Raw genomic sequence first — 27,494 nt, forward strand, 5'->3', positions numbered from 1 at the left:
ACGTGTTTTACGTCACCTCGTTCTGAACGATTGGATTTTTCGACAACTTGGTGCGACCGTGTGTATGCAAGACAAGTTTGGGCCAAAATCCGTCGGAAAAAATACGACGGATTTTGTCGTCGGAATGTCCGACTGTGTGTACAGGGCATTACTCTCGTCCCCTTTTCTTATCTTCATCAGTCCATTGTTCTCTCTGATTCTTTCTCTCCTTCTTTCCATCACACTCCCCTTCCAGTCACTCTTTCTTTCTCTCTCTCTTCTCCTCCCTATCTCATTTTTTCTGTCCCTTTCTTTCTCTTTGTCTCTCTTTCTCTCCCCAATCCTCTCTCCATCACTCCATTGCTCTCTAATTCTCTCTCCATCACACTCCACTCCCTCAGTCCCTCTCTCCCTTTTTAGCATCTGTTTTACAGGACAATCCTCCCATTTAACCTTCACATTCCGCTTAGGAAAACCCTTCAATGGAAGTTCTCGGAATTATTTTATGAGTTATATTTGCATCTTCTAATATTCGGCGTCATATGTTTCCAATCTGTTTATTTTGCTTTTTGATTAGCTTCATCTACATATCACAGCGGAATATAACAACACCATACTGCTGCCCGACTTTAATGATCCCTCGACCAGAATGCGGGGACAGGAGGCGGTGGTGGAGTATTTTGGAAGTGGTTTTGTTCTATGACATGTGTGACATGCGGGATTCATAGACAAGTTCCCCCGGGGGGTCCACGATAATAAGAGAGGAATGTGACTACTGATATTCTATAGCAGCGATTCTCAACCAGGGTTCCGTGGAACCCTAGAGTTCCTACAGAGGTTGCTAGGGGTTCCTTCAGCATTCGGCAATTTCTGCCTCTCAGATAAATTCCCACTGACACCATTGATCTTTTTAGCTATCAGTTAGGAGGTAATTCTTCCCAATGACCACAAGTGTAAGGAACATTCTTCCCACCGACCATCACACTAATGTATCATGAGTTGTAGATTTCAAATTTTTAGCAGGGGTTCCCCCCGAGACCGGAGAACTATTTCAAGGGTTCCTCTATGTTAAAAAGGTTGAGAAAGGCTGATCTATAGCAAGGGTCTCCAATGTTTTCAGTTTGAGGCCACATTGTATATTTTTCAAATATTCACTGCCTTGAAAAAAGAAAATAGTCCCCCATTTTCCATGAGCAGACCCTTCTTCACATCAGAGTCCCCCTTTCATATCAGAAGTTCTCATTCATATCAGAGCTACCCCTTCCATCAGAGGGCCCTTACACATCAGATCTCGATTTTAAATCAGTAGTCCCCCAACACGAGTCCCCCTTTTCACATCGGATTCCCTCTTTCACATCAAAAGCCCCCCCCCCCACCTCATCCTTTAAGAGTCCCCCTTTCACATCGGATCTTCCTTTCAAATCAGGAGCCTCCCAACACATAAGTTCCCCCCTTTCACATCAGAATCCCCCTCACATCAAAATTTTGAGTTGTCACCATAGAGGAATAGAGGGGAAACCAATGGGGACACTAGTTCTGGTGACAGCCATGGATCCACTCACTTCACTAGAGGGATTTCCTTTCACTTCCTGTATTGGCTATGGGACAGGAAGTGAAGGGAAATCTCCCTAGTGGAACAAAGATGGCAAAAAAAGACCTGAAGGGGGTATAACCCTCCCCTAATCTATCGAAAATGAAAAAAAAAAAAGTTTTACCTTACATAATGGCTAAGTTACTAAATAAATTGGTCTATAAGTGGAAATGTAACATTTTCTGTGGTTCATTGAGGCAAGGGGGATGGGTTGTTGGGTACAGGTATCAGTGGTAAAGGGGTTAAAGACTAAAATGGGTGTGACCCCTCCAGCTAGATCTGCGGACAGGACTTCTTGGGACAGGAAGTCAAGGGGAAAGTTCAAAAATGGGACAGATGGTAAAAAAAAAAAACTAAAGAGGAGTATGATGAACCCTTACTCTATCCAAAATGTAAAAAAATAAGTTTTGCCTTTAGTTCTACCTTAAATAACAGCTTAGTATTTGTGATGTGCAACATGAGATCTACAATAAAATTTCTGGCTTACCGGAGCATTTTCTGGTTCATCTAAAGCAGCCTTTCTCAACCTTTTCAACACAGAGGAACCCTTGAAATAGTTCTCCGATCTCGGGGAACCCCTTGCTAAAAATTAGAAATCGACAACTCATGATACATTAGTGTGATGGTCAGTGGGAAGAATGGTCCTTACACTTGTGGTCATTGGGAAGAATTACCTCCTTACAGATAGTTAAAAAGATCAATGGGGTCAGTGGGAACAGAAATTGCCCAATGCTGAAGGAACCCCTAGCAACCTCTGGAGGAACCCTGGTTGAGAATCACTGATCTAAAGGCTCTTCATCATATGGGGTGGACAATAAGATTGATGAAGATGGCTCCAAAGTTGACTCAGACCTCGTGACTTCATCTTGATCCACAGGGAAACTTTCACAATGCCAGGGCCATGGCACGATGACTTCATCGGTGGCACCTCCAGACATCCGTGATCTGTCCATTCTGTTTAGTTCCTTTTTAACAGGAGTAGAGTGTTGCGCCATGTAATCCGTTGACCAAAGTAAACTTTTTGGCTAAGTATGGTGACCTCTTCTTCTACCTGAAGATAATATGAACTGGCAGTAAGAAACATGACTGAAACCACAAAGAGATGCAGATGTGATCAACCTGACACAATGGGGGTGGCATTGGGTGGTAATTCGCTTAGTATACATATGCAGATAGAGATCAATGTCTCCATGAGATAGAGGAGCCGAGCCGTCTCTCTTCACACCTAAGTGCAGGCATGTACTGGCTATTACGACTACCGGGAGTTTCCCGGTGGGCCGATGGCTCAGTGGGCCACTCTGATGTAAGGGGGCTGGTGATGGGACACTCTGATGTAAGGGGGTGCTGATGGGACACTCTGATGTAAGGGGGCTGGTAATGGGACACTCTGATGTAAGGGGTGCTGATGGGACACTCTGATGTAAGGGGTGCTGATGGACACTCAAAATGTAAGTGGGCCGGTCTAGATGAAGTCCAGGGCCAAATTTCTGTCCCAGTCCAGCCCTGCCTAAGTGGGAGGTGGGATGGGGTCAGTTTTGCAAAATCCCTCAATGAGGAGGTGAGGCTGAGATGATGGTTCACAAAAAAAAACCATAGTGGCAAATAACAATTCTGTCTTTGCTTAGGCCATATTTCAGTCCTGATTTTTTTTTTTTTTTTAAGAATTTGCACTCCCATCCCAACCTCTCCTTTTGCGATTTAATGTTGAAATCCAAGATTTTAATTGCAGACTTACTTTGGTCCAGCTTGTCACAAAGAAGTTCAGTGCTGTGAAAAAATATTTGCCCCCTTCCTGATTTTTTATATATATATTTTTTTTTGTTTACATATTTGTATTTGTCACACTTACATGATTCAGATTATCAAACAAATTTTATATATTACACAAAGATAACACAAGAAAATACAAAACGCAGTTTTTAAATGATGATTTTGTTTATTAAAGGAAAAAAAGCTGTCCAAAGCTAGCTGGCCCTATGTCAAAAAGTAACTGCCCCCCCCCCCTCCCCCAAATGAACTGTGATTAACCAAATTTTTTGGAACGCTAGTTAAATTTCACTTGCCACACCATAACAAGATGCCTTTAAAGTGGAGGTCCACCCTTAAATGGAGCTTCCGCTCATTGGAACCCTCCCCCCCTCCGGCACCACAATTGGCACGTTTCAGGGGGGAAGGGGGTGCAGATACCTGTACAGTACAGGTATCTGCACCCACTTCTGGCGTAGATTCTGCAGAAGCTACGCCCCTTTCCGCAGAATCTACGCCCCTTTCCGAAGGTCCCCCGCTGCCTGCTGGGAAACACACGGATCCCAGAGGCAGCGGGGACCATCCTTATTGCGCAGCGCGACTCGCGCATGCGCAGTAGGGAACCGGGAAATGAAGCCGCAAGGCTCCACTTCCTGATTCCCATACCCAAGATGGCGGCGGCAACACCCGAGAGACGTTCGAGAGATCGGCTTCGGGTGCCGACATCGCGGGCGCGCTGGGCGGGTAAGTGTCATTATTTTAAAAGTCAGCAGCTGCAATATTTGTAGCTGCTGGCTTTTAAAAAAAAAAAAAAACGGCGGACTCCCACTTTAACATTGCAGAACAAGTCCAGTTGAGTGTGACTAATTCTACGAGAACCTTCATTAACACATGAGCTTTTGCCCCTTCTTCAGGTCTGTTAAGATCTGGGGTATCTTCTTGACATCCATTAGAACTGAGGATGTTTTTTTTTTGGTGAAGATATGACACATCTGCAACATTACAGAGCAAATCCAACTGAATGTAATTTACTACTAGCACCACCTCACGTGTCAGTGAAGGTTCTCGTATATCCAGGTCATGGTTTATACCATGATGTACACCATGACCTGGATATACGAGAACCTTCACTGACACTTGAGTTTATGTCACATACCTCCCAACTTTCTGGGGTGGTAATAAGGGACACCTATTAGCAAAAGCCTTTTGGCTAAGACCAGAGGAATTTTTGATTCCTGGCCGAAGGGCCAGCCCTTGTATTGCACAATAGGCTACTTTCACCTCTCCCACCTTCCTTCTCTCCACTTTGTCGCTTTTATGTATTTTTTTGTTGGTTGTTACACGTTTTGTCACTTTGTGATTAGTAGGGTGTGGATCCTCTGGCCTACCCTGAAAGTCTTTGGAGGGCAGGTGGACATGGCCTTTTGGCTTGGTTTGCCCTCTCTCATGGGGTCTCCCTTCGGAGGAGCCCCACGAGTACTTGGGTGGGTCTGTTTCGGCAGACCCTCCAGAGGGAGGGGTCCGTCTGATTTCGGCCAGATGGACCTAGTGAGTACCTCAGTCCCCGTCAGGATCCTAATGCTCTGGGGGATCAGGGTAAGGTCCTTCCTAGTGAAGGACAGTGTAACACCCGTTGCATGTTTTGTGTCACTCTTTATGTGTGTGCACTTTTTTTTGGCATCGGGTGGCGTTTTTGGGTGTGTTTCACATGCCACTGGCTTTTCAAAAAACAAAATTAGCAAAAGTATGTAGGCATAGGACACACCCTCTGCCACGCCCCTCTTAAAGGAGAAGTATACAAAATAGTTTTTTTTTTTTTTACCACTACTATTATTCCTTTATATTGGCTTTTGAAATGTACAAATGCAGCAATTTAGAAATTGGATGAAAGGTTTTCCCCAGGGAAACACTTTTTGAAAGATAAATTGTGCATTTTATATGCAACTATTAAGATCACAACAAAATCTGATGAGAGGTGAGGGGCACGTGGGGTGCACTATGACAGGTGGGGGCAGTGTGACATGAAGGGGGCACTGAGACAAGTGGGGGACACTGCAGCAGTAAGGGGGCACAGTGACACAAGGGGGCACTGCGATAGGTGGGGTCATTGAGACAGGTAGGGGGCATTGTGACAGTAAGGGGGCACTGCAACAGGAAGGGAGCACTGTGACACAAGTGGGGCACTGCGACAGAAGGGGGGCACTGTAACAGACGGGGTGCACTGTGACAAGTGGGTGGCACTGCAACAGGAAGGGGCACTGCATCAGAAGGGGGGCCCTGCGACAGGAGGGGGGCACTGGGACAGGTGGTGGGCACTGCAACAGGAGGCGCCAGCTAGTGTGACGGGGTCACTGTGACAGGTGGCGGGCAAAGTGATAGGAGGTGGGCAGGGTGATAGGAGGGGGGATGAGAGGTGAGGGACAGTGTAAAAGGAGAGGGGAAGAGTTACAGGTGACAGGCAGTGTGACAGAAGGGGGGCAGGGTGACAGGAGGGGGCAGGGAGACAGGAGCGGGGCAGGGTGACAGGAGGGGACAGGGTGACAGGTGGGGGGCAGAGTGACAGGTGGGGAGCAGAGTGACAGGAGGGGGGATGAGAGGTGAGGGGCAGTGTGAAAGGAGAGGGGCAGAGGGACAGGTGGCAGGCAGTGTGACAGGAGGGGGGCAGGGTGACAGGTGGGGGGCAGGGTGAAAGGAGGGGGCAGGGAGACAGGTGGAAGGCAGGGTGAAAGGTGGGGGGCAGGGTGACAGGAGGGGGCAGGATGACAGGTGGGGCAGAGTGACAGGAGGGGGGGATGAGAGGTGAGGGGTAGTGTGAAAGGAGAGGGGCAGAGTGAGAGGTGGGGTGCAGGCTGACAGCAGGGGGCAGGGTAAGAGGTGGGGCGCAGGGTGACAGGTGGGGGGGGCAGAGTGACAGGAGATGGGGATGAGAGGTGAGGGGCAGTGTGAAAGGAGAGGGGCAGAGTGAGAGGTGGGGTGCAGGCTGACAGTAGGGGGCAGGGTAAGAGGTGGGGCACAGGGTAACAGGTGGGGGGCAGAGTGACAGGAGAGGGGGATGAGAGGTGAGGGGCAGTGTGAGAGGTGGGGTGCAGGGTGACAGGAGGGGGGCAGGGTAAGAGGGGGGGCAGGGTGACAGGAGGGGGCAGGGTGACAAGTGAGGGGGCAGGGTGACAGGAGGGGGGATGAGAGGTGAGGGGCAGTGTGAAAGGAGAGGGGCAGAGTGAGAAGTAGGGTGCAGGGTGACAGGAGGGGGGCAGGGTGAGAGGTGGGGTCCAGGGTGACGGGAGGAGGCAGGGTGACAGGTGGGGGGCAGAGTGACAGGTGTATAAACATGTGCTGAGTATAGATGAGTTAAAAAAAGAAAAGAAATCAGAGTTACATAGTTAGTAAGGTTGAATAAAGACACCAGTCCATCCTGAGTGAGTGTCTACAATTGTCCCTATCCCTGTACATCGCGCACTCACATTGGTCCCTACTCTCAAGGAGCCCACAATCCAAGGTCCCCATTCATATACTAGGGCCAATTTTGGACAGAAGCCAATTAATCTACCTGCATGTCTTTGGAGTGTGGGAGGAAACCGGAGTACCCGGAGGAAACCCACACAGGCACAGGGAGAACATGCAAACTCCAGGCAGGTAGTGTTGTGGTTGGGATTCGTACTAGCGACCCTTTTTACTGCTAGGAGAGAGTGCTAACCACTACACCACTGTGCCGCCGAGAGTGGTCAGCAGTGGCATCGCTAGGGGGTGGCTATTGAGGCTATAGTCCTGAATCTGGGGCCTCTCTGCAGTCGGCTGTGGGTGTGGCGGGCGGGTGGGCTGCATGAGAGAGTCGGGCAGACAGACGAGCAGAGATTACATCATCTCTCTCCACCTGCCCCACATCACCGCTCTTCCGCCCTCACAGCCGGGCCTCTTCGGTGTTGGAGGTGCATCATCTCTCACTGCCTGCCCTGCATCACCGCACTCCTGCCTTCACTCAGAACTAAATGCACCAATGCTGCTAGCCTGCCACCAATGCAGCGACAAAGCACATTTGGTGCCACTAGCTGTCATGGCAAGTGACAATCTGCAAATAGTGGCAGGCGATCATCCACATCTGGTGGCAGGTGACGGTGGCAAGTGACAATCCACATCAGATGGCAGGCAATGGTGGCAAGTGACAATCCACATCTGGTGGCAGGCGATGGTGGCAAGTGACAATCCACATCTGGTGCCAAGCGACAGTGGAACACCCTGTAAAAGTCTATGGGAGAAATCTAAAGTGCTAATTTTAAAGGTTTATATGCAAGTTATTGTCATAAAAAGTGTTTGGGGACCCGGGTCCTGCCCCAGGGGACATGGATCAATGCAAAAAAAAGTTTTAAAAACGGGCGTTTTTTTTGAGAGCAGTGATTTTAATAATGCTTAAAGTGAAACAATAAAAGTGTAATATTCCTTTAAATTTCGTACCTGGGGGGTGTCTATAGTATGCCTGTGAAGGGGCGCATGTTTCCCATGCTTAGAACTGTCCCTGCACAAAATTACATTTCTGCGGGAAAAAAAGTCATTTAAAATCACTCGCGGCTATAATGAATTGTCGGCTCCCCATAATACAGAGAACAGTCACTGAAAATCATTGATAAAAAATAAAAAAAATGCGTGGAGTTCCCCCCAAATTCAATTACCAGGCCCTTCAGGTCTGGTATGGATATTAAGGGGAAACCCCACGCCAAATTAAAAAAAAAAAGGACGTGGGGTTCCCCCCAAATATCCAAACCAGACCCTTCAGTCCACTTTTAGGGCCTGTTCACATCTGTCTATTTTGGTGTTTTGTGATATGTCACAGTCTCTGACCATGATAATGTGATAATGACATTGTCGAAAAGGGGCGGTGCATGGGTGACCCTAAAATTATGCCCCCCCCCAAAAAAAAGTTCTGCGGACGCCCACGGTGGCAAGTGACAATCCCCATCTGGTGGCAGGTGACAGTGGCAACTGACAATCCACATCTGGTGGCAGGTGACGGTGGCAAGTGACAATCCATATCTGGTGGCAGGTGACGGTGGCAAGTGACAATCCACATTTGGTGGCAGGTGACGGTGGTAAGTGAGAATCCACATCTGGTGGCAGGTGATGTGGCAAGTGACAATCCCCATCTGGTGGCAGGTGACGGTGGAAAGTGACAATCCACATCTGAAGACAGGTGACGGTGGCAAATGACAATCCACATCTGGTGGCAGGTTACGGTGGCAAGTGAGAATCCACATCTGGTGGCAGGTGACAGTGGCAAGTGACAATCCACATCTGAAGACAGGTGACAGTGGCAAGTGACAATCCACATCTGGTGGCAGGTGACGGTGGCAAGTGACAATCCACATCTGAAGACAGGTGACAGTGGCAAGTGACAATCCATATCTGGTGGCAGGTGACGGTGGCAAGTGACAATCCACATCTGGTGGCAAGTGACAAGCCACATCTGGTGGCAGGCGATGATGGGAAGTGACAACTGCATCTGGTGGCAGAAGATGTGGCAAGTGACAAGCCACATCTGGTGGCAGGTGACGGTGGCAAGTGACAATCCACATCTGGTGGCAGGTGACGGTGGCAAGTGACAATCCACATTTGGTGGCAGGTGACGGTGGTAAGTGAGAATCCACATCTGGTGGCAGGTGATGTGGCAAGTGACAATCCCCATCTGGTGGCAGGTGACGGTGGAAAGTGACAATCCACATCTGAAGACAGGTGACGGTGGCAAATGACAATCCACATCTGGTGGCAGGTTACGGTGGCAAGTGAGAATCCACATCTGGTGGCAGGTGACAGTGGCAAGTGACAATCCACATCTGAAGACAGGTGACAGTGGCAAGTGACAATCCACATCTGGTGGCAGGTGACGGTGGCAAGTGACAATCCACATCTGAAGACAGGTGACAGTGGCAAGTGACAATCCATATCTGGTGGCAGGTGACGGTGGCAAGTGACAATCCACATCTGGTGGCAAGTGACAAGCCACATCTGGTGGCAGGCGATGATGGGAAGTGACAACTGCATCTGGTGGCAGAAGATGTGGCAAGTGACAAGCCACATCTGGTGGCAGGTGACGGTGGCAAGTGACAATCCACATCTGGTGGTAGGTGACAATGGCAAGTGACAATCCACATCTGGTGACAGGTGACGGTGGCAAGTGACAATCCACATCTGGTGGCAGGTGACGGTGGCAAGTGACAATCCACATCTGGTGGCAGGTGACGGTGGCAAGTGACACGCCCAGGGCTCCCACTGATTCTGCATTATGGTGAGTTGAACTACTTCATTATATATTACAATGTAATAATAGAAATAATGCACTTCAGTCGCCCTGACACCATATAAACTATGGTGCCGTGATGATTGAAGCGCCAACACCGGCCATTGCCAGCGAAAAATTACTTACCACCCGCGTCCCCTCCCCCCAGGCCTGAAAAAAGGTTGGTGATCGCTGCTATGGGCTCTAGCCCCAGATCTTTTGCAGACCTAGCAACGACCCTGGTTGTCAGTCGAAATTTGATGTGAGTATGCGCACAAAAAGAGGTTCAAATTCCATTCCGAAAGCTAGAATTTTGGTGCGCGCAAATACGCACAAATATGTGAAAATGCATGCAAAAAATGTTTTCCCCCTGGGAATACGGATGTTCAAACATCAGCAACCGTGTACAAGTAACTTTTAGAGATTTCCTCGGAGAGGAGTGGAAGGTGTTAAACTGTAAGAAAACAAGTGTGAGACCTTCTCGGCTGAGCAGATGACAGCCTGGTCCTCCTCCTCCTCACCGCTCCTCCTGCGAGTGGAAGTGACTCAAGTGTTGGCTTGATCCGCACAGTGCCATCAAAACAAGTCTTGTGCGCCGTCACTCCCGGGCTCAATGGCTGCTGTGAAGTTGCAATACAACGGGCGCTATTGTGCCTTTTATCGATTGGCCGGGGTCCAGGAGCTGGACGGCAAAAAAAGATGGCCGGTCCTCTTCGGTCCCTTCTGTTTCCCAGCACGGGGTGGCACAGCTGCTCTCACCGTCCCCTCCTATTCAGTTCTGACTTCAAATAGCGTGACACCTTTTAGGGCGCCGCCAACGTTTTGGAAATAATGCCAGGGAATCTACGCTTACAGAATTTGGCAAACGCCAGACTGATTTCCATATTGTGTATCTAAAAGTGACGCTCGCCAGTTATTTGTTCGTTAGGATGTCATGGACCTCTTCCCACCAGTGGGAGCCCTTTAAGAGATCGTAACACCTACAGTGCCTTGCAAAAGTATTCACCCCCCCCCCCCCCACTCCCCCTTGGCATTTTTAGTGTTTTGTTGCCTCACAACCTTGAATTAACATGGATTGTTTGAGGATTTGCATCAATTAATTTATAGAATATGCCCACAACTTCGAAGATGTTTTTTTCTTGTGTAGCACACAACAAATACGACAAAATAACAGAAAAAGTCAATGTGCATAACTATTCACCCCCCTAAAGTCAATACTTTGTAGAGCCACCTATCACAGCTCCAAGTCGCATTGGATAAGTGTCTATGAGTCTTGCCACATCTTACCACTGGGATTTTTGCCCATTCCTCCTTCGCAAAACTGTTCCAGCTCCTTCAGGTTGGATGGTTTGCACTTGCGAACAGCAATCTTTAAGTCTGACCACAGCTTTTCCATTGGATTGAGGTCTGGGCTTTGACTAGGCCATTCCAACACATTTACATGTTTCCCCTTAAACCACTCAAGTGTTGCTCTAGCAGCGTGTTTGGGGTCATTGTCCTGCTGGAAGGTGAACCTCCATCCTAGCCTCAAATCACACACAGAGTGCTACAGGTTTTGTTCAAGAATATCCCTGTATTTAGCACCATCCATCTATGGTCAAACATTCCCATAGACACACTCCTAAACCTTGTGGATGGCCTTCCCAGAAGAGTTGAAGCTGTTATAGCTGCGAAGGGCGGGGCCAACTCAATATTGAACCCTACGGACTAAGACTGGGATGCCATGTAAAGGCAGGTGTCCCAATACTTTTGGTAATATAGTGTGTGTAGCTTAAATCCCACCACTCTGCTACGTCATATATGTGGATTAAGGTGCTTCTAAAGGTACAAGGTTGTTTTACCTAATGCATTCTATGCATTAAGAGCCCTTTCACACTGGGGCGGTGCGGGCATCGGAGGTGATATTTTTAGCGCCGCTTTACCGTCATTTTAGCGGCACTATTCGGCCGCCAGTGGGGTGGTTTTAACCCCCATTAGCGGGCGAAAAAGGCTTAAAACGACCCGCAAAGCACCGCTGCAGCGGCACCTTAGCCGCGCTTCTGCAGTGGTGCCCATTCAGTTCGGTGTTGGATACACCGCTCCAAAGATGCGGCTTTCAGGAGTTTTAGCAAGCGCACCAATCCAGTGTGAAAGCCCTCGGGGCTTTCACACTAAAGAGACAGAAGTGGCTCTTTACAGGTGCTATTTTTAGCATTGTATCGCCTGTAAAGCGCCTCAGTGTGCAAAGGGGTCTAAGGTAAACAACCTTCTGTTTGTGGCTTAAATCCAGTCGCCATGTTGCTGCATATATGTGACTTAAATCTCTCCATCTCGCTTCCACGTATATGTGTATGGCTGACATTAGAAAAGGCATTTTATATGATCATCAGCTCCATCTAGTGGCCATATTGCAGTATTTTCCTGATTCACACTATTCCTTTTGAATAAATAACATCCGACCTGGAGATAGAAAAATAGCCTAATAACATTTGATTTTCCCAGAACTCGTACACAACAAGTGTACATGCAGTTTCAGAGGACTTGTTCTGCAAATGATCTCCTATAAATACAACACTTAAAGTGAGCCTGCGTATATTGAGTACCCTTGGTTATGAGGCGCATCGGACTCTATCTCATTCCTCCCATGGTAAAGAGATCGTGTCCTGAATAACCAATGGCCACATGGGGGCGAGAGAGAGTTCTCAGCCCTGGATAGGCTCCAAGCAGAGCGATTTGGAGCTAATAGGTGGTAAAGGGAGTGGTGGGGGGAGCAGTGGAAAGGTAATTGTAACCAGTTGGGGTAAGACTGCAGATCAGCAGCTGAGTGTGTCTGGATGTCAGTGGGACAAGGCACACCTCCCAACTTTGTGTGATGGGAATGAGGGACACCTACTAGCAAAAACATGTAGGCACAGGACACGCCCCCTGACACACACCCCTACCACGCCCCTTTAAAGGAGAATTAACCTAAAAAAAAGGAGTTAAACCCACAAGTGCTTTTATTTTACCATTACTATTCCTTTATATTGGCTTTTGAAGTTTACAATTGCAGAAATTTAGAAATCAGATGAAAGGTTTAGCACCGAGAAACACTTTTTGAAAGATAAAAAGTGCATTTTATATACATCTATATAGATCAGACCAAAATGAGGGACAAATGAGCAAGAAAGAGGAGCAGAGGGACATTGCTCCAAATCAGAGACAGTCCCTCGAAATCAGGGACAGTTGGGAGCTATGGAACAAAGTCCTATAGCAGCCCCATAGTGCCCCCCCCCACACTATTTTAGCTGCATAGGTTGCATGTTCTGCCCTTCTAGTGCCCCCCACCTGCTGAAGTGCCCATGGCAGTTGCCTCTTCCCCCTGTCCCTTGGCCGGGCCCTGGCTATGAATGTTTGAGGAGCACTGACGATGGGAGCAGCGAGGTATCAGTCATCTCCAGGGTGGCACTCCGGTGGTGAATGATGGAGTTGTAGATTTGTATTGTACATAAAAATACACCTTACTAAGGCTGATTATACACAGGGCAAAAGGGGCAGCTTCCCTTCCCAGGCCCAGTCATTGTTCTGGGGCCCAAAGCAGCTGCCCCTTGAGCGCCCGTTGCCCGCAAATAGTTAATAAGTGAATCTGGGAGGGCCCAAGAAAATGTTTGCCCAGGGTCCAATCAATATTAAAGACGGCCATGATCATACACTATACCAGTGATGGCGAACCTTGGCACCCCAGATGTTTTGGAACTACATTTCCCATGATGCTCATGCACTCTGCAGTGTAGTAGAGCATCATGGGAAATGTAGTTCCAAAACATCTGGGGTGCCAAGGTTCGCCATCACTGCACTATACCATCTGATTGTACAATCTCTGCCCGATCTTCTTTAGATTTACCAAAACGATGTAATAGGAGGACACATCTGAACAATGCATTCAAATGTATCCAATCAGGCAGGCCATTGCAATACATAATTGATGGTAGAGCTAAAGGAGATTGTACAATCAGATTGTATAGTATATGGCATGCTTAAAACAGATTTCCATTTTCTATAAAGCCGGGAAGTTTGAAATCCCTGCCCCCCACCAAGGCAAGACATATGCGTGAAAGACTCCTATCTAGACTTTCCACTCCAGGAACCGTCTTCTGCTCAGGATGTTTGAGTCTATTAATTCATGTTTAATAGATTTTTACTTTCCTCCCACAGACATCACAGAGCTGTCAGAGTGTTGTGATCACACATTAGTAATCTGCAAACACCGCAAATTCTACTTCTGCTTTGTTATAGAAGAATACCGCTGAGAGCATTGTGCATGGGGGGGGGGGTCCTGCACCCCCCCCCCCATTATAAAATCTTGTCCAATCCACCTATTCCTATTGTTCAATACTGAATAAACATACTTACTGGCCTAGCGAACCCCACGTCATCGTTTTATAATGCACCCATTCTTGTGCCACCATCTTTGCTTTCCCCATCATTGGTAGCTGGCTGTCTCTTCCTGGCTTCTTGCAGTCTTCCCTTAGGATGGCGCACCGGATCTCCTGCATGCGCACATGGAGATCTGGTGGGATAACATTCAGTTTACATGGAGCAAGATTGCATATAATGATGAATGTATCATATAATAACAATATCTACAGTGCAGCAGGAGGAGTGAAACTCTTTGAATTTGAGTGTTACTTTTGGTACAGAAGATCTCATTTCTTCCTTGCTTCTATCCTTCCTTTCCCTTTCCCTTTCCCTCTATGTATTTCCTTTCTTTTATTTCCTTTCCATTCATTTATTTTCTTTCCTTTTCCTTTTCTTCCTTCTAATTCATTGTCCTTTCATTTATTTCCTTTCCCTCCCCTTGCTTTAATTTCCCTGTCATTTATTTTTAATTTTCCTTTAACTTTCTTTTTGTTTATTTTAGTTCCTTTTATTTTCCATTGCTTTCATTTATTTCTTTTTCATTTTCTTCTTTTTCCTTTATTTTTCCTTTATTTCCTTTAATTTATTTTATTTCCTTTCCATTCCTTTCATTTTCCTTTTTATTTATTTCCTTTTCCTTGATTTCATTTCCCTTCCTTTCCTTTTATTTATTTTCCTTTTCTTTCCCATCCTTTGCTTTACTTTCCTTTCATTTTCCTTTATTTACTTTTCCTTCCTTTGTTTTAACTTCCTTTCCTTTTCACTCCTTTCATTTTCCTTTAATTTATTTCCATTTCATTTTCTTTTATTTCGTTTCCCTTTCCTTTATTTCCCTTCCTTTCTTTTCATGTATTTCCTTTCCTTTCCTCTCCTTCGCTTTCCTTTTCATTCCATTATCTAATTTTCTTTTTTTTCCTTTCCTTTCATTTATTTCCCTTTCTTATATTTCATTTCATTTCCTTTCCCTTCTTTTGTTTTAATTTCTTGTCCTTTCCTTTTCTTTCCTTTATTTCCTTTTCCATTCTTTCCTTTCATGTCCTTTACTTTAATTCCCTTTCTTTAATTCATTTCCTTTTCCTTTACTTCCTTTATTTTCCTTTCCTTTCTTTTATCTCCTTCTCTTTTTTTCCTTTCATTTACAGTGGTGTGAAAAAGTGTTTGCCCCCTTCCTCATTTCCTGTTCCTTTGCATGTTTGTTACACTTAAGTGTTTCGGAACATCAAACCAATTTAAACAATAGTCAAGGACAACACAAGTAAACACAAAATGCAATTTGTAAATGAAGGTGTTTATTATTAAAGGTGAAAAAAAATCCAAACCATCATGGCCCTGTGTGAAAGAGTGATTGCCCCCCCTTGTTAAAACATACTATAACTGTGGTTGTCCACACCTGAGTTCAATTTCTCTAGCCACACCCAGGCCTGATTATTGCCACACCTGTTCACAATCAAGGCATCACTTAAATAGGAGCTGCTTGACACAGTAAGGTCCACCAGAAGATCCTTAAAAGCTACACATCATGCCGAGACCCAAAGAAATTCAGGAACAATTGAGAAAGAAAGTAATTGAGATCTATCAGTCTGGAAAGGGTTATAAAGCCATTTCCAAAGCTTTGGGAATCCAGCGAACCACAGTGAGAGCCATTATCCACAAATGGCGAAGACATGGAACAGTGGTGAACCTTCCCAGGAGTGGCCGGCCGCCCAAAATTACCCCAAGAGCGCAGCGACGACTCATCCAAGAGGTCACAAAAGACCCCACAACAACGTCCAAGGAACTGCAGGCCTCACTTGCCTCAGTTAAGGTCAGCGTTCATGCCTCCACCATCAGGAAAAGACTGGGCAAAAATGGCCTGCATGGCAGAGTTCCAAGGAGAAAACCACTGCTGAGCAAAAAGAACATCAAAGCTCGTCTCAATTTCTCCACAACACATCTTGATGATCCCCAAGACTTTTGGGACAACATTCTGTGGACCGATGAGACAAAAGTGGAACTCTTTGGAAGGTGTGTGTCCAAGTATATCTGGCGTAGAAGGAACACTGCATTTCATAAAAAGAACATTATACCAAAAGTAAAATATGGTGGTGGTAGTGTGATGGTCTGGGGCTGTTTTGCTGCTTCAGGACCTGGAAGACTTGCCGTGATAAAAGGAACTATGAATTCTGCTGTCTACCAAGAGATCCTGAAGGAGAATGTCCGACCATCTGTTCGTGTACTCAAGCTGAAATGAACTTGGGTTCTGCAGCAGGACAATGATCCTAAACACACCAGCAAGTCCACCACCGAATGGCTGAAGAAAAACAAAATGAAGACTTTGGAGTGGCCTAGCCAAAGTCCTGACCTGAATCCTATTGAGATGTTGTGGTATGACCTTAAAAAGGCCGTTCATGCTCGAAAACCCTCTAATGTAACTGAATTAGGACAATTCTGCAAAGATGAGTGGGCCAAAATTCCTCCAGGACGCTGTAAAAGCCTCATTGCACGTTATCGCAAACGCTTGGTTGCAGTTGTTGCTGCTAAGGGTGGCCCAACCAGTTATTAGGTTTAGGGGGCAATCACTTTTTCACACAGGGCCATGATGGTTTGGATTTTTTTTCACCTTTAATAATAAACACCTTCATTTGCAAATTGCATTTTGTGTTTACTTGTGTTGTCCTTGACTATTGTTTAAATTGGTTTGATGTTCCGAAACACTTAAGTGTGACAAACATGCAAAGGAACAGGAAATGAGGAAGGGGGCAAACACTTTTTCACACCACTGTATTTCCTTTCCCATCCTTTCCTCTCCTTTCCTTTCATTTATTTTCATTTCTTTTATATGATTTCCTTTCCTTTATTTCCTTTCCCTTCCTTTGTTTTCATTTGCTGTCCTTTTCTTTCCATTCCTAACCTTTATTTCCTTTCCTTTTCATTCCTTTCCTTCTCCTTTTGTTAATTTTATTTCCTTTCTATTCCTTTCCTTTTCCTTTCATTTATTTCCATTTAATTTTCTTTTCCTTTATTTTCCTTTCTTTCCTTTTCATTTCCTCTTCTTTTTTTTCCTTTCCTTTCCTTTCATATATTTCCCCTTCTTTTTTTTTTTTCATTTCCTTTCCTTTATTCCTTTTCCCTTCCTTTGTTTTCATTTCCCATTATTTCCTTTCCTTTCCTTTATTCCCTTCCATTCCTTTTAATTTATTTCCTTCCCTTTTTTCCTTTCCTCTCCTTTCCTTTGTTCTCATTTTTTCACATATGTTTTATTGCAGTGAAGAAATTTGGACTTCCAGGGGAAGATGGAATGGCGGTGGAAATCATTACCTTTACTCTTCATTCTAATAGAAGGTAAAAACATTCTGTACCTCAACACAACACAAATCCCATACACAAACAATTCTTGTGTGTGTGTGTGTGTTTTTTTTTTTTTTATATATATCTCCAGCCTTGCCCAGTTGTACCGGCTCTTCTTCTGTACTGAAATGACTTACTCTGATTTCACTGCACACTGTGAGCTTCTCACCATGTGCATTAGAAGCTACACCAAGTCAGATAGAGCCCCGCCTCATTTGCTGGCTAGAGGACGTCCAGCATCATCTAGATCAATGATGGGGAACCTTGGCCCCCCAGATGTTTTGGAAGGACTTTTCCCATGATGCTGATGCACTCTGTAGTGTAGTTGAGCATCATGGGAAATGTAGTTCCAAAACATCTGGGGTGCCAAGGTTCGCCATCACTGATCTGGGCCTTTCCTACCCATCCTTGGCCCTGTCCCTAGCCAGCCTCTTTCATTCATTGAATGTCAATTCTTTCAATCATGGAGGCTCGGCATAATGTGGGCGTTGCCTAGAGCGGTCTGCATGCAAATACAACCTGCTGAGGAACGCCCAATCCCCCAGATTGATATCCACCAATCAAGGCATTTTAATATTTGCATAACCCCTTCGAAGAGCCAGCCTACTGCTTACCTAGGGGCTGACACTGAGACAGGCCACCGTGATGTTTTCGGAAAGGTATGTACAGCACCCTGCCTGCCCCTCCAACCAGCCATGATCTGTTTGCATTGCATAGAGAAGGAGAGATTTTTTGATCACAGACGAGTCATCTTAGTAATAGCACCACATTCCTTGATAGATTGTATATAGAAGGAAGGAAATGGAATTTTCAGGGTGCAAATTAATTTGAAGAATAGTAAAAACTATATTATATAAGAAAGTTTTTTTTATTTTAGGAAAAAAAAAAATTTGTGAAACACAGCAGTACAGATCAACAAGATTTTGTGGATACAGGATAAAAAGATTGAATTCCCAACATGTTTCACCCATATATCGGGCTTCTTCAGTCGATGCTGTCCAACTAGAGGTACAAGCCTTCTTGGTCTCTTGAAAAAATAGTCAAAGCACTAAAGGGTCAGCTCCTGGAACCCAGGGACATACACATGCTGTCGTTGAATGCCAGTTCTACCAATAGGCATTGGCGATCTTTGACAGCATTTGTCCCTTGGCTTTGAGTCCACTACAGAACTTTGTTTGTTTCGGTCCTTGAATGCCCCCTATGGTCGCCTTTAGCACATGGTCCTCTGGATGCATCTAGACACCTGTGACCCTTTAGTGATTTGACAATTTTTTCAAGAGACCAAGAAGGCTTGTACCTCTAGTTGGGGAGCATCCCCTGAAGAAGCCCGATATATGGGTGAAACATGTTGGGGATATCTTTTTATGCTGTATCCACAAAATCTTGTTGATCTGTACTTGCCAACTGCTGTATTTTTAACAAATTTTTATCATTTTTTCTAAAATAAAAAAACTTTCTTATAATACTGTTGTTCAAATTCATTTGCACCCTGAAAATCCCATTTCTTTCCTTCTATATACATTGCATAGAGAAGCACATAGACCTAGTGATGACATCACTGGGTCTGAATTGTGCTGGAAATGAAAAGGTTCCATTTAACCAGTAGCCGACCAGCCATCGCCGTTATACCATGGCAGGTTGGCTCTCCTGGGCAAATTGCCGTAGTTGTATGTCGGCCGCTATAAGACCACTAAGGGCCGCGATGTCCGCCGGGCACCCGAGATCGCTCCTGAAAGAGACAAAACGGAGGTCTGTCAATGTAAACAGACAGATCTCCGTTCTGTCAGGGGAGAGGAGACAGATTTGCTGTTCATACTGATTATGAACAGCGATATGTCTCCTCCTCCAGGCAGTCCCACCCCCCTCCACAGTTAGAATCACTCCCTAGGACAAATTTAACCCCTTGATCACCCCCTAGTGTTAACCCTTTCCCTGCCAGTGGCATTTATACAGTAATCAGTGGCTATTTTTAGCTCTGATCGCTGTATAAATGTCACTCGCCCCAAAAAAGTATCAAAAGTGTCCGATCTGTCCACCGCAATGCCGCAGTCCCGCCAAAAATCGCAGATCATCACCCATTACTACCAAAAAAAAAAATTATAATAAAAATGCCATAAATATATCCCCTATTTTGTAGACGCTATAACTTTTGCGCAAACCTATCAATATACGCTTATTGCGATTTTTTTTTTACCAAAAATATGTAAAAGAATACGTATTTTATATTTTATTATTTTTTTATTTTTTTATGGTTGAACTAGATGGACTTGTGTCTTTTTTTCAACCTGACTAACTATGTAACTATATTGGCCTAAACTAAGAAAAACATTTGTTTTTTATATTTTTTTGGGGGATATTTTGTAGCAAAAAGCAAAAAATATTACTTTTTTTTCAAAATAGTCGTTCTTTTTTTGTTTATAGCACAAAAAATAAAAAACGCAGAGGTGATCAAATACCACGAAGAGAAAGCTCTATTTGTGGGGAAAAAAAGGACGTAAATTTTGTTTTGGGTACAGCGTCGCACGACCGCGCAATTGGTCAGCTAAAGCGACGCAGTATACAAGAAAAAGAACTGCTGGTGTATAAAGATAAGGCTGATTGGAGTATCTTGCAGAGTGCTAGCCCCGGCCCGCCTCCGTGGGAAACTTGGAAAGAAGAAAGAAATGGCTGCACATCCAGAACTTCCTATTGCCTTTTATTTTGTTTCACAAAGATAACACCAAACTGTGGTCACGTTGACGCATTTCACACAGTTAAAAACACAACATTTGGCAAGTACAAATCAACAAGATTTTATGGATACAGCATGGAAGGATGGAATTTCCAACATGTTTCACCCATATATCGGGCTTCTTCAGGGGATGCTGTCCAGCTAGAGGTACAAGCCTTTTTGGTCTCTTGAAATATAGGTCAGATCGCTAAAGGGTCACAGGTATCTAATCTGAAGAATAGTAATAACTATGTTATGTAAGAAATACAATTATTTTAGAAAACATAAAAAATTGTTAAAAACACAACAATCGGCAAGTACAAATCAACAAGATTTTATGGATACAGCATGGAAAGATAGAATTTCCAACACGTTTCACTCATATATCGGGCTTCTTCAGGGGATGCTGTCCAGCTAGAGCAGGGATATGCAATAAGCGGACCTCCAGCTGTTGAAAAACTACAAGTCCCATCATGCTCTGCCTCTGGGTGTCATACTTGTGGCTATCAGAGTCTTGCTATGCCTCATGGGATAATTGCATATCCCTGAACTACAGGTACAAGCCTTCTTTCTCTTGAAATATTGGTCAAATCGCTAAAGGGTCACAGGTATCTAATTCGGAGAATAGTAATAACTATGTTATATAAGAAATACAATTATTTTAGAAAAAATAAAAAAATTGTTAAAAACACAACAATCGGCAAGTACAAATAAACAAGATTTTATGGATACAGCATGGAAGGATAGAATTTCCAACATGTTTCACTCATTTATCGGGCTTCTTCAGTGGGTGCTGTCCAGCTAGAGGTACAAGCCTTCTTGGTCTCTTGAAATATAGGTCAAATCGCTAAAGGGCCCCAGGTATCTAACCGTGTCCAGAGATCCATCTGCTAAAGGTGACCATAAGGGGCACTCAAGGACCGAAAAACATCTTGCGCTTAATCATTGATCAAGCACAAGATGTATGTGTGAAACGCGTCTACGTGACCACAGTTTGGTGTCTTTGGTGTTATCTTTGTGAAACAAAATAAAAGGCAATCGGAAGTTCCACATGTGCAGCCATTTCTTTCACCTTTTAAAGTGACGCGGTCGCCTGGTCCTTAAAGGGGCAAATACTTCCGGGGGCTTAAGTGGTTAGAAACATTGCTAAGAGGGTGAGAGAGGAAACAGGGAAGTTGAAATATAATGCTACCCTTTAAACGATGACCTCTCTTCTAGGTGCGTTGAGTAGACACTGGGCGGCTTGGATGCCAGCGTCCATTTCTGCTTTTAAAGACACTTGCGTAGCCATCCCGTGTAGCTTCAACTATCCAGAAGACATTCGACCAACGACGATCCATGGTATCTGGTACTTCAACAGCCCGTACCCTAAAAACTTCCCTCCCGTGGTCTTCAAATCCAAGACCAGCACGGCGCACGAGATCTACATGGGACGCACCAAAATGATTGGGGACCTCCAGGAGTCCAACTGCTCCATACAGATCGACCGGGTCAGCAGTGAGCTGCAGGGAAAGTACTACTTCCGGGCCGACCTGGGGGGGTACAACCAGTACACCTACTCCGAGCACGCCAACCTCTACATACTAGGTAAGTGGCTCTGTTTACCCGGGGGGGTTAACCCATTCATGACCAGAGGAGGCTGAAGCATCACAACCAAATTTAGCATCAATGTTGGTTAACTGTAGAAAGAGGGAATGGGATTTTTAAGGTGCATATTAAATCGAAGACTAGTAACAAGTATGTTATATAAGAAAAAAAAATATTTTAGAAAAAATAAAAAAAATGTTAAAGACACAACAAAGTACAAATCAACAAGATTTTATGTATACAGCATAGAAGGATAGAATTCCCAACATGTTTCACCCATATATCAGGCTTCCTCAGGGGATGCTGTCCAGCTAGAGGTACAAGCCTTCTTTCTCTTGAAATATTGATCAAATCTCTAAAGGGTCACAGGTATCTAATTAGAAGAATAGTAATAACTATGTTATATAAGAAATAAAATTATTTTAGAAAAAATAAAAAAAAATTAAAAACCCAACAATTGGCAAAAGTACAAATCAACAAGATTTTATGGATACAGCACGGAAGGATAGAATTTCCAACATGTTTCACCCATATATCAGGCTTAATCAGGGGATGCTGTCCAGCTAGAGGTACAAGCCTTCTTGGTCTCTTGAAATATTCATCAAATCTCTAAAGGGTCACAGGTATCTAATTAGAAGAATAGTAATAACTATGTTATAGCATAAAAAAATTATTTTTGAAAAAAAAAATTGTTAAAAACACAACAATTGGCAAGTACAAATCAACAAGATTTTATGGATACAGCATAGAAGGATAGAATTCCCAACAGGTTTCACCCACATATCGGGCTTCTTCAGGAGATGCTGTCCAGCTAGAGGTACAAGCCTTCTTTCTCTTGAAATATTGGTCAAATCGCTAAAGGGTCACAGGTATCTAATTTGAAGAATAATAAAAACTATGTTATATAAGAAAAAAATTTATTTTAGAAAAAAAAAAGTTAAAAACACAACAATTAGCAAATATAAATCAACAAGATTTTATGGATACAGCATGGAAGGATAGAATTTCCAACATGTTTCACCCATATATCGGGCTTCTTCAGGGGATGCTGTCCAGCTAGAGCAGGGATATGCAATTAGCGGACCTCCAGCTGTTGCAAAACTACAAGTCCCATCATGCTCTGCCTCTTGGTGTCATACTTGTGGCTATCAGAGTCTTGCTGTGCCTCATGGGACTTGTAGTTCTGCAACAGCTGGAGGTCCGCTAATTGCATATCCCTGAGCTAGAGGTACAAGCCTTCTTTCTCTTGAAATATTGGTCAAATCGCTAAAGGGTCACAGGTATCTAATTAAGAGAATAGTAATAACTATGCTATATAAGAAATAAAATTATTTTAGAAAAAAATTAAAAATTGTTAAAAACACAACAATCGGCAAGTACAAATCAACAGGATTTTATGGATACAGCACGGAAGGATAGAATTTCCAACATGTTTCACCCATATATCGGGCTTCTTCAGGGGATGCTGTCCAGCTAGAGATACAAGCCTTCTTTCTCTTGAAATATTGGTCAAATCGCTAAAGGGTCACAGGTATCTAATTCAAAGAATAATAAAAACTATGTTATATAAGAAAAAAATGTATTTTAGAAAAAATAAAAAAAAATTAAAAACACCACAATCGGCAAGTACAAATCAACAAGATTTTATGGATACAGCACGGAAGGATAGAATTTCCAACATGTTTCACCCATATATCGGGCTTTTTCAGGGGATGCTGTCCAGCTAGCAGTACAAGCCTTCTTGGTCTCTTGAAATATTGGTCAAATCGCTAAAGGGTCAAAGGTATCTAATTCGAAAGAATAGTAATAACTATGTTATATAAGAAAAAAAATGTTTTAGAAAAAAAAAAATTGTTAAAACCACAATTGGCAAGTACAAATCAAGATTTTATGGATACAGCATGGAAGGATAGAATTTCCAACACGTTTCACCAATATATCGGGCTTCTTCAGGGGATGCTGTCCAGCTAGAGCAGGGATATGCAATTAGCGGACCTCCAGCTGTTGAAAAACTACAAGTCCCATCATGCTCTGCCTCTGGGTGTCATACTTGTGGCTATCAGAGTCTTGCTATGCCTCATGGGATAATTGCATATCCCTGAACTACAGGTACAAGCCTTCTTTCTCTTGAAATATTGGTCAAATCGCTAAAGGGTCACAGGTATCTAATTCGGAGAATAGTAATAACTATGTTATATAAGAAATAAAATTATTTTAGAAAAAATAAAAAAATTGTTAAAAACACAACAATCGGCAAGTACAAATAAACAAGATTTTATGGATACGGCATGGAAGGATAGAATTTCCAACATGTTTCACCCATATATCGGGCTTCTTCAGGGGATGCTGTCCAGCTAGAGGTACAAGCCTTCTTGGTCTCTTGAAATATTGGTCAAATCGCTAAACGGCCCCAGGTATCTAACCGCGTCCAGAGAACCATGTGCTAAAGGTGACCATAGGGGGCATTCAAAGACCGAAAAACCAAAGTTCTGCAGTGGACTCAACGCCAAGTGACAAATGCTGTCTAGAACTGCCAGTACTTATTAATAGAACTGGCATTCAACGACAGCATGTGCGTGTCCCTGGGTTCCAGCAGCTTTGGTTCACTGCCAATAATTACTCATTTACTTTACGTTGACTTATTGTAAGCGGAACTCCAGGCAAACAGCTTCCTGCTAAAGAATTTGCGTTTGTGTCCAGCCAGTTCTAAGATTTGAATGGCTCTGCTATACAGCCCAGCCAAGTCAGGCCATGGCTGAAGACCTGATTTTTTTTTCTCTCTGCTGCAGCTCACTATGGGTTTATTTTTCACATGCTTCAACCCACTAAAAAGTTATCCATGCTGGATCGCTTTTCAGGTGGTGGTTGACAGATGGCTCCTTGCTGCCTGTTTTAACTCTAAATAGGCTGAACTGAACCCTTGTGCCACAAATGTGTGCATGGCGCAACAAATTTTTTCCGGCAGTCCGCATGTCTATAAGAGATTAATACTTGTAGCATCAGCTCCACCTAATGGCCAAAATATGGAATAGTTTTCTCATTTGGGTTTTTCAGAAAACGATACTGCATTTTGGCCACTAGATGGAGCTGAAGATCTATCACTGTAGCACTGTGCACAGAGAGAGAGGTACAGTGTTATCTGCGAGCTGGAGAGGTTGGCTTGTAAAGAAATTTTTTTAGCTTTCAATAAAACACCATGATTGGCTATCATGATAATTAGTTATCCAGGAACCACATTGATTGGTTCCCAATTGTTAGTCTGAGACATGCTGTGGCCGGTGACAGCGTGGTCTCAGAAACAGGAGTGTGCACAGGTGTGTGTTTCTAGTTCACGGTTATTGCACCTGTATCATAGTAATAAACTCATTGGGTCACACAAACAGCGTGCGATTGACGTTCTTCTTCTTTTTCACATTCATTTTTGCTTGCAGACGAGCCCTTTGTGGTCCAGCCCCAGGAAATAATCTCGGGCTCCGAGACGGAGATCACATGCTTGGTGGACGATAACTGCCCCGACATGAAGCCCATGGTGACTTGGATGGACATCGAGGGGCTGGAGCATCACATGGTGTTCGCCCACCTGGAGGAGAACAATCTCTCTTGGAAGCAGACCTCTACCCTGAAATTCCTGCCCTCCCATAAGAACAACGGGCAGCGGCTCGGCTGTAGAGTCACCTATCCGGGCACAGAGCTGGAGTATAAGGGATTTGTGACCATGGATGTAAAATGTGAGTTCACAAAGGCTTCCAGTTTCCCTGATTTATCAAGCTACAAAAGAACCGCAAAATAGCACTTTGGGCATGCTAAAAATAACATGCCGTTGACTGGGAGGCCACATTAGCATGCCTTAAAGGGGTTGTAAACCCTCATGTTTTTTTCACCTTAATGCAACCTCTACATTAAGGTGAAAAACTTCTGACATTGACCAGCCCTCCCCCCCCCCCCCCCCCTATTTTACTCACCTGAGCCCGTTCATTCCCACGGAGAAGACACGCTCTACCTCTCCGCCCATTGTGTCTCGGCTCTTGATTGGATAGATTGATAGCAGCGCAGCCATTGGCTCCCGCTGCTGTCAATCAAATCCAATGATGCGGGTGCCGGGAGGGTGGGACCGAGTCCTGCATTCTGTGTGAATGGACACAGAAGCAGATCTCGGGAGCGCGCCCGCACCTTCTCCAACGTGGGCACTCGATGCGGGGGGGGGAGCTACCACCCCTTCCAGGGGGACCCCAGAAGAGGAGGCCACTCTAGGTAAAACGAATTGCACAGTGGAGGTAAGTATGATATGTTTGTTATTTTTTTTTAAAAACAAAGAACACGGGTTTACAACCCCTTTATGTGCACTTTAAGGGCTCTATTTATAAAATGATCCCTGTATAGTGTCTATTATGTGTATTTGCTATGATTCTCAGCTCCATCTAGTGGCCATCATGCAGTAATTTCTTAGACTACTGCAGTCAGGAATATACCACATTATGGCCACTAGATGGAGCTGACAATCATAGGAAATACAAATATTAGACACATTATGGGGATTGTTTGGGTTTGCTGTGCAGATGCTTGAGTCATTTTCAGAGTAGACCCTAAAGTGTGCCGAAGAGCACTTAAGACAGTGAAAAAAGTGAAATGAAATGACATTGGCATTACTGAAAGTGTTACTAAACCCAGTAATATGAAAATAGTTTATCTGCCCCCCCCCCCCCCCCACAGTGCCCACAGCTTATAAATATTATTTTTACATTAAAATATTGCCACTATTTCCCTTTTTGGCTGATCTGTATACCACGATTAAATAATAAATTGCACAGTTCCTCCAGTGCTGACAGTTCAGGTAGGAGGAGATTTCCTCTGCAGCCTGTATACACGCCCACATGTGTGATGCCAATCTCATGTGACCTGGCTAGCTCTGATCAACAAGTAAATGTTCTCTCCAGTATGAAAGACACAACTGAGTATGTCCCGGTTGGCTACTGCCTGTGTGTTAGCTGGCCTACTCAAGATAGACAGTGCAGGAGGGGAAGGATCTGTGCATACAGGATCAAACAGACTTTTTACACAATGCAGAGGATTAAGCCCTTAGGTTCCACAGTGAGTATAACAAGCATACTATGTACTATGTACTATAACAAGCATACTATACAGACCAATTTTACTGTTGTGGGTTTAGTAACACTTTAAAGTGGTTGTAAACCCTTACAAGCCACTTTGACCTACAGGTAAGCCGGTTTAGGAGATATTTACAAAAAGACAGCCGTAGACAGCGGTGCACAGGCGCACTGGGCAGGCCACAGATCGCGGCGATATGCCGCTCGTGTCGGCTCCTGTGTGCATGCGTGGGAGTGACGTCATCGCGGCACCGGTGAATCACAGTGCCGTAGCAGCGAGACCCGGAAGTCACTCCGGGATACATGGCAGCAGCGAACATGAAGACGGAGGACCACTTCGGGGGCTTCCATCTCAGGTAAGTTATTCATAATGAGCTAGTATGCTATGCATACTAGCTCATTATGCCTTTGCCTTGCAGGTTGCATTTTTTTTTAAGTGCCTTTACTTCCTCTTTAAGTGTTCTTTAACAATGCTTAAAGATGGCATGAAGAAGCAATGAAGATACCGACTGCAACAAAATCATATTTTTGAAAAAAATATGGGAAAGCGTTAGAACACGTGTCAGATTTTTATTGCTGCCTTTCTTCCTGTACCAGTGACCCCCCCATTTCCTTTATCTCTTCTATGGTGTCACCTTGACAGAAAACAAGTCGAAGGCCAGTCAGCTACAAAAATAGCTATTAGAGTCAGAAAAAGGTTAGAACCTCTGTCAGGTTTTCGTAGCTGTTTGTATCTTCATGTCATTGTAAACCCCCCCCCCCCCCCCCGCCCCCCATTCCCCTTATTTCCTATCATAAGGTTCTAGC

At 44.4% G+C, this 27,494-nt stretch overlaps 1 protein-coding gene across 6 annotated transcripts in view; it reads left to right on the forward strand.

Moving 5' to 3' along the window:
- The window catches only part of MAG (myelin associated glycoprotein), a 143,522-nt gene that overhangs the window by 81,307 nt on the left and 34,721 nt on the right, over positions 1-27,494 (forward strand). For all 6 annotated transcript variants that reach the window (XM_077456499.1, XM_077456501.1, XM_077456498.1 and 3 more), the window contains 3 exons: positions 17,204-17,279; positions 21,214-21,582; positions 25,014-25,310. In XM_077456499.1, coding sequence (XP_077312625.1) covers positions 17,231-17,279; positions 21,214-21,582; positions 25,014-25,310 — 715 coding nt within the window. In that variant the 5' untranslated portion in view covers positions 17,204-17,230. The remainder of the gene's footprint in view (positions 1-17,203; positions 17,280-21,213; positions 21,583-25,013; positions 25,311-27,494) is intronic.

The sequence above is a fragment of the Lithobates pipiens genome, unplaced genomic scaffold (genome assembly GCF_037356315.1).
Source record: "Lithobates pipiens isolate NorthernLeopardFrog02 unplaced genomic scaffold, aLitPip1_a1.2 Scaffold_27, whole genome shotgun sequence".
NCBI lineage: Eukaryota > Metazoa > Chordata > Amphibia > Anura > Ranidae > Lithobates > Lithobates pipiens.